The 14,244-nt window shown below is 36.9% G+C and overlaps 1 protein-coding gene across 1 annotated transcript in view; it reads left to right on the top strand.

Moving 5' to 3' along the window:
* LOC145986010 (uncharacterized protein C05D11.1-like) overlaps positions 1-14,244 on the top strand; it is a 158,912-nt gene that overhangs the window by 65,525 nt on the left and 79,143 nt on the right. Inside the window, exon 5 of the mRNA XM_083120184.1 lies at positions 13,416-13,589. Within this exon, the coding sequence (XP_082976310.1) occupies positions 13,416-13,589 (174 nt within the window). The remainder of the gene's footprint in view (positions 1-13,415; positions 13,590-14,244) is intronic.

Genomic DNA, 14,244 nt, shown 5'->3' with positions numbered 1-14,244 from the left:
ACCGGTGAGGATGGCAATAACCTTAAGGTCAGCACATACACACCACTTAAACTGTTCGTAATTTAATTTCTGTAGTAGGTTCCGCATGTTCTCGTATGTTTCTTTCATATGCACAGCATGAGCAACAGGGATGGCAGGATATTGATTGCCATTGTGTAGTAACACTGCCTTCAGGCTAGTCCACGACGAATCTACGAACAGTCTATATCTTCAGTGCTGTAGTCAAATTTCAGTTGTTCCATAAGCGACGGAATGTCACTACAATACACCAAATCACCATCCTTTGTAAAATTAGGAACTAGGCTCACCTCTCTTTTTCTGTACATCGATATATTCACATCTCGGTCAAGTAGATTCCATTGTTGAAGTAGTGATGCAAGCAACAGGGCCTTGGTCTTCGGAAGGATTAAGTCTCTGATCAGATCATTCAGTTCTTCCTGACTTATCACATATGGTTCCTTAGTGTCAGACACTGGGGCGTAATTGGGATCTGAATGCGTACTCGAAGATTGTGCAACATCCTGACAAGTCGCAGGTTCTTCGTCGGATGAAACACTGCTCAGTGTGTATGAGTCTGGTGGTACGGGTACAGGCAGAACAACATCATGTGGGACAGGTCTCCTCGCGGAATCCAAGTCAGGATACTGTATTTTATGCTTCGTGCCTTTTGAGAAACCTGTAATATTGGTCAGGCAGAAATAACAGTCTGCAACATGATCCCAGGGCTCACGCCAAACCATAGGTACAGCGAACGGCATCGATTTATGTGTACCTTTGAACCATCCTTTTAGAGTACCCGCACACGAGTTACAACTTCGTTTGGGAGCCCAATCGCGATCCTGGTTGCCGACTTTACACCCAAAGTACAGGTAGTATGCTGTCTTTAGGAACGGTGACAATTGCCTACTTTGTCCTTTGAAGACCACTTCCCCACATATGTAGCAGAATGAATCTACCGAGCTTTTGCAAGTTCGTGGCATGTTGGTTTAACACAAATGTCAATATTTCACGCAGAAATATTTTTCCTTAACGGTATACACAGACACAGAGTAACGCGACTCTCTTACACCACGATCACCTCGGAAGTAAAATATCTGCTTCACGGGACAACGAGGTGGATGTCTTGGCACCTTTTTCCAACTACATCTGGTTTGTCGTCTAGACAAGGGGGTGCCAACGAATGACCACAAGTTGATTACGAATCCTTTTACCTTGAAGGAAGCCGAGGTGACAGTGTAGGAAGAGTGCAACGAAAATAAAACGTTGAACTCCAATGTACACAAATAAGCCTGTCACACATAGTTAAAAACTGTAAGATTCCATTCATTTTAGAGTCAGTCACTTATGGCTCATGGGACATCGTGAAAATATTTCTTCCAGCAGTAATGTTAAAATGCAATATTATTCACATTTTTGTTTTGACATTTATCTGGAATTCTCAAAAAAAATGTGCGTTGTGGACGAATTCACTGTTTTTTGGGGTGGGTGGGAGTGTATTTGGTACTTTTTCTATTTCGGGGGGGGGGGGGGGGCGGTTGTGCGGGCAGGGGAAAGAATGTTCCTAGGATAAAGTAACAATTCTTGGATTGAAGTAAAAATACACAATTACGCATTCCAAGCATAAAAAACACATATTTCATTAAAAAAATACAATTTTTTGGTAATTTTTTATGGAAAATGTCCCCTAAAAAACCTTACGTGCTGGAACTTTTTCAATGCGATATTCGTAATCAGCGACTCGATATCTATAAGGTACACCCTTTCATCCTCGTGGGAGGATTTTCATGCCGATCAGTGTAATTTTTTATTGGCACCCAACTGGTTAGACTGGAAAAACAGGCACTTGTATGTCTTCTCTAAGAGCTTAGAACAATTAAAATATCAGCAGCTGATGAAGCTATATGTTGGACTGGATATAGCCACTTTTGAATCAGATGTTAAGCCACTCAATGACTCTCTTGATAACTGTTGTTGTTTGATGACATTATACTGGATAATCAAAACAAGGTTAGAAATTTCTTTACACAGGGGCGGCACAAAAACATAGATTGCTTCTACCTGGCACAGACTTTTTCTAAAATACCAAAACAGCTGATACGAGACAACAGCAATTTTATGTGTGTTTCATCAAGATCATACCAACCTCAAACACATACATGATGAGTATGTAGGTGGGGACTTGAGCTACAATGATTTTTCTAAGTTTTGCAGTAGGTGCTGGAACCAGGACAGCTATGAGTTTGTCCCAATTGATATGACAAGGAAACCCAATAGTGGTAAATACAGAAATAAAATCAACAATTTTCTAGACATTGAGACATATATATAAATAACCATGAATAGGCCAATCATTGATGATCTTAAATTAAGAGACTATCTTGTAAAAAGATTTAAGGGATGGAAATCAGAGAACTGAGGTATTTATGAGCAACACAAGCGCACAGAACAGCCTATTATTGATGCTATTAGTGAACTGGGTAAAACTGGTAATATCAAAACTGTTACAGAGCAGAACCAAAATTTGATCACAGAGCTTGTACCAGTAGCTGCTAGGAACATATTAGATTATCCAATCACCCCACTTTCTGGTATTCATACACCTAGTCCTGTTCCTCCTCGAAGAATTGAAGCTAGTCAGGATCCTATTGAATTGGGTCTTCTTGCTCAAAAATATTTAAGCACACCTAAAGACAACAAAGATGAGGTTTTTGGTTTATATGCTGACACAGAGCTTGATGGTAGCATCATACATAGAATTGGCAATTTCAGAGTAACAATTATGGGAGATGATGTGATAGTATATTCAGAATCTCATCTTGGAGAAAGAGGCAGTTTTGTTAAGTATCGTGGCACACCTGGATTGTGGGAACTGATGACTCGGAAAAGGTCTGGCAGCTATACAGATCAAGACTATGAGCACTACAAAGAAATACTAATAAAATCATATGCTCTATACCATAACAATGATCCCACACAAAAAAAGAGTTAAGTCTAGCAGTGGAGCAAAATACAACAACTTAATCAAGCCTATATGGACACAGATCAAGACTGTAGTGGGATCAAACATTACAACACCTTGCCTAAAGAATTTGTCTGGGTTGATGATGTCAGGAAACTCATAGATAGGTTGCTGGTCATAGCTGGGGAAGAAAATGCCGGTAACCATAATTTTTACAATGAAAGGTTGGAATTATGGACATGATAGCCACCAAATTGTCCAGTTTTATAGTCAATGACACTAAGGGGATTGGATATCTTATAAAGATTATTAATACTCTACCACCTAAATTTTGGAATATCTCTGAGGGTCGGGGGCTTGTTAATGACATCATAAACAAGCTGCCATTTGAGCTACACATACCAGGCTATCAGTATTGTGGTCCAGGTACCAAACTAGACCACAGACTAAACAGAGGGGACCCTGGTGTTAATCCCCTAGATGATGCTTGTAGAGACCATGACATAGCATACAACACACATGACAATCTTGACAAGCGACATGTGGCAGACAAAAAATTAGAAGAGGCTGCATTTGGTAGATTTGTAAGCAAAGATGCTTCTTTGAGTGAGAGAATAGCAGCATTAGGGACCACCATAGCTATGAACACCAAACAAAAACTGGGGTGGGGCTTGTAATAGATTAAATAAACTGGTTACAACTTAATTGAGCTAGTCAATCCCAGAATATATATATAATAAACCTACAATGAAAGCCAAGGGTGTTATGTATCAGATACCTTATGCAGGTCTCAAATCACTTGGGACTATTGATAGTCTTCTAACCAAAAAGCAGCGCAAGAAGAAAAGCTCTTGTCTTGCCAAGGGCCATGGTATGAAATTGTTATTTAGCACCCCCCAATTAAGAAAATTACAGCAATCCAGAAAAAAATCACATGTGGGTGGCTTTATATTTAGTATCCCAGGTATCTTAGCAGCACTCGGTGCAGTTGGCAGCTTAGCAGGGGAATCGGCTGCCATAGCAAAAACAGTAATAGATGCCAAGAAGAATAAGGCAGAATTAGATGAACTAAGGTGCCATAATCTGGCCATAGAGAGACAAGGCAAAGGTCTTAAGAGAGCCATAAATAAGTTTTAAAAAAACAAGAGCCACTTACCAACCAAGATATTGAAGCTTTAATCAAGCCACTGGGAATCAAAAATTTTAGAGGTGTGTACATGTCTGATTCTTTACCAGAACAACTGCTCAAAAAAGAATGTGGGATAGTCAATTTGGATAAGTACAAAAATCAGGGCACTCACTGGATCTGCTATCTTAAATATTTAAACAATGAGGCATTTGTGTTTGATTCATTTGGAGGTATTCCACCTGAGAATTTAGTAAAATATCTAAAATCAAGTAATCTTTATTACAATAATGACCGTGTTCAAAACTTCAAAGATGTTATTTGTGGACATCTGTGTTTATCTATGCTTAGATATCTGTCTCAATTAAATAAACCATCAATTGAAGATTTTCAAAAGGCCCTGTGGTATCTGAAACATCATGGGAGTATTCCATCTTACCAGCCAAAATTCAATATTGAAGCTCAGACTACATGATGATATAGTATATCCCAAAACAATAGCTCTTAGAGCATTCTATGGCATGTACTTGATCCCTAATATTACACACCAAAACAACACAATCACAGTTGGTGACCAAAACATTGTCATCACTCCAGGGCAGTATAATCTGTCTACTCTAAATGCTCAGTTACCCAGAGGTATAGTGTTAACTCAAAATTCTGTCATTCACAGAGTAGAGATTGTGTCTGCTACAGAGACAATAGGGAGCTATTAGGCTTCCAGAACAACACAAAACTTGAACCAGCCATCAAACACACTGCTATTAATATACCTAAATTCTTAGCCATAGAGACTCTGAATATTCATTGTAATGTGGCCGAGGGTATGATCACCAAATCAGATGGCATAGGCACTCACAAGCAAACTGGCATCATCACAACAATCAAACCTAACTCTGAATTTATGGAGCCAATCATCTACACTCCATCACCAACATTATATTTTCCTGTGTGCCATAATAGAATAGACTATATTGAGTTGATGGTCACTAATGAAAAAGAAGAATTAGTTGATTTTGCTGGAGCCACAACAACTGCTATCATAGAAATTAATATTTAAATAAAAATACATACAAAAAAAATGGAAAATATTGAGAGTTATGAGCTACAGTCATTCCCCCGAACCGTAGGACCTTTGCAAATTTAAATCAACCCAACACAGAGATTGAGGTTGACCTTGATGTAGGGGATGGCTTTATACACCCCCACAGAGCAGACCTCTATATCAAGTTTGATGTTGTCAAGCTCGATGGTACAGATTATCCGGCTAACTCAAATATAAGACTGGTAGACAATTTTGTACCCCATTTGTTCTCTGAAATCGAGATCAGAAAACATGGTGTTGTTATAAACAGAGTAGACTACCCTGGTATTACCTCTACAGCTTTGGCCACACTAAAGTTATCCAAGACCGAGGCCTCGTACTACAAAATAGGTGGATTTGAGGCTGGTGATAAAATATTAGCCAAGAGCCACACAGTGCTGTTCCCGATGCGCTTGTTGCCAGGATACTTCTCAGATTACAAAGACATTATGTGGAAGGGTGGTTTAAGAATCACATTTCGGAGAGCCGCTAATGATAATAATGCTTTGATGAGGTACAGTACATTAAACTCTACTGGGGCAGCTCTGCCTAATACCCCACCTGATGAAGGCAAATGTCTTATTCACACTATGGAGCTAAGAATCCCGGTTGTTGAATATGAAGCCAGTTATGCTCTTCAATACAAAGCAGATATACTAAAAAATCCACAGGTGCCTTTACAATTTTATACATATCAATGTGTCCAGAAGCCTGCTACTGGTAGCTATTATGAATTTGATGCTACAAACTCATTCTCCAGTATACAATATGACATGCCAGATTTTGTGGTGGTACTGTTTCAGACTGGAAGAAACAATAACCAAGAAAAAAATTCAAGTAAATTTGATAGCTGCAACATCAAGAACATATATCTTAAAAATGGCCGAAATGAGGTGTTCCCCAGAGAAAATTATAATTTAGACATGTCCAAGGATGATTTCCTCAAATTATATGAGGCCTATACAGCATACAAAAGAGTTACAACAGGGAATACTGACATGTATTACTCACCAGATGAATTCAAAGCACAGAGACCCATGTTTGTCATCAACACCTCAAAAAGGAAACCGGTTGTGGTTAATGACAGGACAAATATTAAAATTATCTGTGAATTCCATGATACACTCCCTGATGACACCATATGTAGTGTTATTCTTATAGGTGAAAAATCATATGTTTATGATGTAAGAAATGAGAGAGACACAGAGCAATTCTAGAAGACCTCTGCATAATGCATTGTTTTAGTATTAGATATATGAGTTGAGCCTGGTCCCGAATTAAAATATTGAGCATATTCCAGGTAAACATATTAACATAACAGTAACAAGTATTTGAGCATACATTACAGTATACTACTGTGTAAGCAAAAAGCTCTTATGAGCATTTTTGGCTTAGTTTTAAGTGTAGCCATAACAATATCAAGAAGACTATATTTTTAGCAGGCTTACAGACGACAGACTGACAGATTCATCTTTTGTACACATGGCCAAATCTGTCTGTTGAGGCTTCTTCATTTGTACACTAGGGCTCAAGATTCTTTGGATTTAACTGTGTAGCACACTTGGGCAATTGACTCATATAGACATCTTGACATTGTTTTAAGTATAGCCAAATCAGTCTGTTTAATCATATGAGCTCTTCATTTGTATGATTTTTGTAAACGTCATTTAGTATTTTATACTACTCACAGTCTAATTATCCTAAAAATTATGCAAAATACATAATTTTATTTAATTTTATACTCTGATATTGTTGGGCAAAAGTGAATTTCACAGATAGACAATATATGCAATTTTAATATTTAATTATCTGTGATCTAATTTATGGAATATTTTATTAACCCTCAAACAAGTGTTCTCGGTTACCAGCCAGGTTAAATTGGAATTGGCTTCCAGCGTTTTGAGGGCATACATTGCTCTCATCTTCAGGGAATGTAGAAATGGAGACCAGTGTAGGTGATTATAATGGGGCGGAGTTTCTGTCTTCCTATTGTATCTCTCTAGATCCTGGTAAAAAAAAAATAATTGAAGCACTCCTTAGCTACCGACTGGGTTTGGACAGATGCTAGAAGTGAAATTCCTCAATTACGCAATATCACCGATCGCCGTAATATCAGTTTTTTCTTCCAAGTTGTGGTACAAGGATTACATATCCTCATAGAGTGGTCTTTTGTCGTGCTTCCCTCAAGATTTGCTCCATCCAGTGTCCATAGGGCCGACGCTAGAAGTAAAATTCCTTAGTTACTCAAAATTCCCGATCGGCATAATTTGTTTTTTTTTTATTTAAAAAGTTGCTGTACAAGCATTACATATCCTCATAGAGTAGTCTTTTGTCGTGCTTCCGTGGTTCATCCAGCACTCATAGGACCGACGTTAGAAGCGAAATTCCTTAATTACGCAATATTTCCAATCGTCATAATTTCAGTGTTTTTCTTTCTTTTTTCAAAGTTGGGTCACAAGTAGTACATATCCTCATAGGTCTTTTGTCATGCTTCCCTCAAAATTTGGTTAACCCTAATTATTTGGAGGCACAATGTATAATTTTTACCTCCGCTAAAAACCCTGTGTTTAAGAAGAAAACAAAACCAATTTGCTTCTCTCTCACGACAATTAGTTCTCGAGCTACGATTTTTTTGTACCAGGGGTAAGTTTGAAAAGCACACACTTGGATAGGTGTTGGCTTCAAAGGTAATACATGCATCCAAGGCTCCGTCCGCTAAAGGTTTTAAGTCCACTTTGTGCACAGAAGGCTAATCGGGACTGGACCTACAGTTTAAAGTGGAATCCGAACCACTATGTGCCTCCACCAGATACCTAACCTGGAACCCGTTCATTACAAGATGAGGTTACTATGATGCCATTGGGGAGGCAAAAAAAAAGTATACGTAACCTCCCCCTCGAAAATCCTGGGCACGCCACTGTCTCTAGGGTTCAAAAGGATTAATCTTGTTTTATCTGCAAGATAAGAGTTACGGTTTTGTTTATCAGAAGGCAAGACAAAAACGAAAAATTACATCTTTTATGTTGGATGAGTCATTGCTGTTAGAAGGGAAATGGGCAAGGGAGAAGGCAAGATGAAGAACTAAAAATTGCATCTTTTATGTTGGATGAGTCATTGCTGCTAAAAGGGATATGGGCAAGGGGCTGCTTTCACAGAGCTAGACATAACACTGGCACTGGTAGCAGCCTCCCTCCAGACAGACTGGCAGCAACGCACAGGTGGCGAAATAGAAGGTCTTGCGCATTCTAAAGATAAAGCACTTGTTGAAGATAAGCTGGACTACAGCATTCATTTTTTTTATTTTAGTCTGTAGCATGCTTATTCCGGAACCAAGTTTGAGAGAGAATGCGGGGAGGAATATTGTATTTTGAGGAACACACGAGCAATATTTCCTATGCAGATAGCTGCATTAAAAAGAAGTCTAGTTCATGAAATTGCATAGCCCTGCACAGTAGTTGCAGATTATCTCATGCGAGAGCAGATTATCGACTTTGTTTCACTCATACTAAACCAATATCAGATAACTGCAGTTGGCAAATTCTTCTTACTACTTCTCAGCAAATAAGAAGCAAGGAAATTTTTCCAAGCAATTCCCCCCCTCCCTCCCTCCCTCCCCTTTACACTAGGAAGGATTACACAAGAGCGTCTGTAAAGAAGTGTGAATACTGATTGAGCCAAGTTCTCAATTGTCCACATACGTTTTTGTGGAGGGAGAGACAAAAGAGACACCCGAGTCACACTTTTAGAATGTGTTAACACCCTAGAGAAAGCAGCATTTAGCGACTATGGTTGTGCGCTTGTTCCCCGATTGTAAGGCAAGTGTTCAAGTGCACATGGCATATGAATGAGACTGCTGCAAAACCAAGGGAGAGGTCACTTGGCATACGCCTTCTCGCAATTTTTTTCATCAGCACAACTCTGAAAACATATAAAGCGAGAAAGATATTTACGGTAAACATAAGATCGAGGTAAACTTTCTAATGTTCAACTGTTTTTTTTTTCTTCCCCAGGGAATTGCCTGAACTGATTAAGCTTGCTTGCACCCTTTCCACCCCCTGGTGCCTTCACTGTCTATTTCTCGTGATTTTGTGAATTTGCATTAATGATTTAGGACAGCAAACTTTGGTGTATATGTCCTAGTCCTTTTCTTTCTCAATGTACTTAATTTTATCATTTTTATTACCTTTGAATAATACGTTTTTGTCAGTTATAAGTTTTTTCCCTTCTGTACCCTTATAACTGAGATTTCACTGTATATTTAAGAATCAAACAAAAGTTTGATTCTTAAATATACAGTGAAATCTCAGTTTACCACTTTATGACAGCAATAACGTGCATTTTATATTTCTTCTTCCTCCAATTAATAGTATTTTAATAATGATATGGCATGGTATATAAATCTGATTTGTAAGTAATTCTCAGTTATATGTATTATTTCCTCTTCACCTTGACATATGTATAATGCAGGTTAAACTGTACATATGTTTTCCCATTGGAACTACAGAATAGCGATCTACCAGAGCTTTTTTTTTAAAATATTTATAATTTGACATGACATAAACATTTAATAACAAAATTCAGGTGTTTTGTTGCAAAAATTATGTGTTTTGTGAAGGGTTGAGCCAATACTGATACCAGCCAAATGAGCATTATTATATATCTGAATTTGTATATATTTTTATGCAGTTTTCCTCCCCTCTCCAGGTTAACCCAAGCAACAAAAATGTTGTTTATGTGAAATTGAAAGCAGAACACTTATAATAATCCACCGATTTTTCAGTGTAACTGCAACAATTTAAAAAGGCTTTCAACATTTGAAAAACTACTTTTTTTTTACAAGACATTTTAAAAGTGCTATAATGCTACATGAGAATAATTTGGGAGATATTTAATGTCATTAATAGAATGTGATGTGATGAGTTGTTACATCTCAGTTAGTAGCTTTTGTTATTTTAAATTGGAATTTTAAAATATAGGCATCTATCAGCCGTAATTTTGTGTAAATTCCAGGATGTTAGACTTGCCAAAAGTTTTGTGCAACATTTTTGCTGACTCCATGAGATGTGAAAGTACCGTATTTACGCGAGTATAATGTGCCTGCGTGTATAATTTACACCCTGATTTTTGATGGGGAAAAGTGACAAAAATTCATATCTCGTATATATAATGCACAGTATAATCCATGTTCAAGAAATTGTTTTCTTAGTTGTAGGTCGTAAAGCTGTTGCTATGTCGATCAAAAATGAATGACAAAACACCTATTCAATGAGTCAGCAACTCATGTCACCTCCCTCCTCCATCAACTGTGTTTAGTCTCTCAGAAGCTTTCACTTTTTAACCATCTTATTTATTTTGTAATAATTCAAAGTGAGATCAAAATTACATTATGGATTTGCAGTGCTCAAATGGATTTCCTTGCCAGTAATAAATTTTAATTATTTTATTTTTCGTAATATTTTCTTTCATCCAAATTGCCATAAATATCAGTGTTATTCATTTTGTGATGAGGTTATTTCAATCAAATTGCACATCAGTGACGCCATCTTGAATGGAATACTGTTACCATATTCAGAAACTGCAGAATTTAAGTTTTACAATGATATTTAACATGATAGGGTTACGTAAACATGAAAAATCAATGCAAGTGTCACAAAATCTTTTAATGACCCTGTACGGTTTCATATTGGCTGTCTGAATTATTACATGCATAATACGCACCCCATTTTTTGGGATCAAGAATTGTGGAAAAATGTCCGCATTATAAGTGAGTAAATACGGTATTAGCCAATATTGATGATTACATTTCAGCTGATGCTTTCCAATACCAATATCATATCAATTTTTCTGAAACATTGTTCAGCGAAAGTGAATTTTATAGTTACACAACAATACCAATTTTAATATTCTAATTATGGATATCAGTATTGGTTCACACCTTATTGTTATTGTTTTTATGTGTGTATGTATACAGCTTGATTCGGTGAAGTAAATTTCTAATTATACAGTTTCGTATTTTTAAGCAAAACTTATTCCAATCACGTAATTGTATATAAAATGAACTATCAGTGAAATGGTTCACTCATGTAACATCACAGGGCCTCTCCAATGCTGCAGTGGTAGCATCATCACCTTGTAAGCAAGGGGTCCAGGTTTCATACCCAGTGGAGGCACATAGTGGTTTGAATCCCACTTTAATCTGTAGGTCCAGTCCCAATTAGTCTTACTGTGCATAAAGTGGACTTAAAACACCAAATCAATCAATCAATCAATCATGTAACATCACATTGGTAGAATATTGATTCAGAGGATCGTATCAGAAAGTATTAGTTTAAATTTAATCACCAATACCAGCTGGGTATTTTGGTATTTTGCAAAGTGTGCAAATAATGCAATGCAATACTTTTTTTATCCTAAACACTATGCAATGTACATAATTTTATTTAATTTTTCTGAAACATTGTTCAGCAAAAGTGAATTTTATAGTTACACAACAATACCAATTTTAATATTGTAATTATCTGTGATATAATTGATGGAATATTTTTAACACTTATAAATTAATATTTATAAATATTCTGAACCCAACAATCAATCATAGTAATTAGCAAATATTATGTTAAAATTTCGCATCTGCTTCATAAATATTAGACATTATTTTTATTATTATTATTATTATTATTATTAATATTAATATTATTAATATTATTAATATTAACACCTTGGTACATTTTTATATTATATGCAGTTCATTGTACACTTAGTGTAAAATTTGGAGAAATTTTATAACACATTGTAGTTGGACCATGAAATTGAATGTATAATACAGGAAAAAGTGAAATCTGAGAACATATAAATCAGGGCTGCACTTGTTCCGCAACACTCTACCCTTACCGAGACGCTTCTGGCAGGAAAAACCCAAATAAACAACTAAATAGGCTCGTTAGTCCTGGGTTCCCATCCTGTTCCTCACCAGAGCGCTCGAAACCAAAAAATCAATCAGGCAAGAACTTACTGAATTAATGTTGCAGGGCGATTGCTGAAAACTCGCAGAAATGGGCTTTACACATTTATTTACAATTCAACAAAACAAGGCTCGGATTCTTTCAATTATTCTCTAATTTACATTATTTACATTTCTCTAACTTGAGCCCCATGGCAGAACTGCCAAGTTGAAGCTGGCATCAGCGGAACCGCCTCGGGATGCTCTCTCATGGGAGGCCACTGGAGACCGAAGATCACTCTCCCTTTTGCTATCAGTTTCACACACACTCTCTGCCCTGTCTCTGTCCTGTCCTCTGTCAGAGGCCATATTTATACTTTCTCCCTCGTCGCATGGGGGAGGGCTGAAAGTTCAAATCTTATTGGCTCTTTTAAACTACACAGAACCATGGAAGAAACCCAAGCATACAGAATTATACACAAACCCAAAAAATAAACGCCCGACCCTGTGGCCGAGTGGTTAGCACATCGCGCTGCGACGCCAAGGGTCCCGGGTTCGAATCCCGGTAGGGCTTGGTTGTTTGTGAATGTCCATTCATCAATTTCATCATTTCATCACTCATCCCCATCTTCGCAAATTAGCCAAGAGGCACAAAACGCGAAGTAAAATAAACTAAATCAAATCAAATCAAAATCAAACCAAAAAATAAACAAAAAAAATTACTGTTTGTAACACACTTTATATACATAAGTTATGCCTAGAGGCATGCATATTTCATTTACGAAAACACAAAATGTGAAGTAACACATTGTAATGTTAATTTTTCATGTTTGAAAGGTGTGTGGTGCATTTTCTTACCCTGTTTTGTCACAAAATAATGCGAAATAGACTTTTAAGCACTAAATTTAGTCTATTTATCAATGCAACACTTTCTGAAGTCAGAATTATTCTTTGAGTTATGCAATTCACGGAAAATTGATTAATTCTGCTGTAAATATTTGAGAAGCAAATAATGGACCCCGTTTATACAGGAATAAACTTAATATTCTGGTAACGACATAAGTGTGTTATTAGAATATTGTTATAATTATATAAGTGCAGTTTTTAAGTCAAATTTAGGATTATATTCACAATTTTAAAACCAAACCAAATTGTCATTTTATATACTGCTTTTTCACTGCTATAGCAGCGAAATTTCATTTTATTTACTTCTTTTGAACCTGAAATTGACTCTGTTTTTGTACCGAAATTTTGCTTTGTTGTTTACCAAAAATATGTGCCTCTAGTTATACCTCTTTCATTTCAGATACCTCCACGGATGGAAATAATATCTTCAGTGCCAATTCCCAGCATTGCTTCAATCCACTTTCTGCCAATATCCTGTTTTTCAACCAACTCGGTTGAACCACATCCCAAGTTTGAGATATCCAAAGTGCCAGTGTATTGTCAATTGGATGACATCCATACAAACTTTGTTTATGTGAGTAAATTATTTTAAGACTTGTCCCTGCTTAGGTTGATCATTCCTATTGTGATTTCTATTTTGTAGGTGGTGATTCAATGTTGTAATTGTGTTACATGTTTGTTTATGATATTATGTAGTCAGTCCATGAGGAAAGGGTTGAACTTATGGTCAGGATAAAATTGCTGCTGTTATGGTATAATTAAAATGGACCTAAAATTCCATTTTTTTTAAAATTAATGGTGGGGGGGACAACGTTTAAATCCTAAAACACAGGATTTGGTTCAGTTTCCTTTTTATCCTGATAGGGAGTGAGATTTGCCAAAATGTTGATGCCTTGCATTTTCATGGCATGTTGTTCTGTGTGGCCTGATCTTAATACAGGTAATAAAAATCACTTCCTCAACTCCATAATCAAGCAGTAATCAGCAGCAACCTTTTTAATAGACTCACCTTTATCCAACCTTCTTATTGTGTTAGAAACCACACACCTTTTCAATTTGCCACTCATACTACATTACTCACTTAGAATAGGCCTACACAGATATAAACACCACCGTAACAAACGGATACACTGACAATGGAACGAACATGTGCAGCGTGGATGATGACTTGACTCCAACTTACTAGTAAACAAACAGGGGGTGCATTATGAAGCGCGATGTTTTCCAAC

The sequence above is a fragment of the Lepisma saccharinum genome, chromosome 1 (assembly GCF_977018435.1).
Source record: "Lepisma saccharinum chromosome 1, izLepSacc3.1, whole genome shotgun sequence".
In the NCBI taxonomy this organism is placed as follows: Eukaryota; Metazoa; Arthropoda; class Insecta; order Zygentoma; family Lepismatidae; genus Lepisma; species Lepisma saccharinum.
This window is presented reverse-complemented; position numbering and strand designations above follow the sequence as displayed.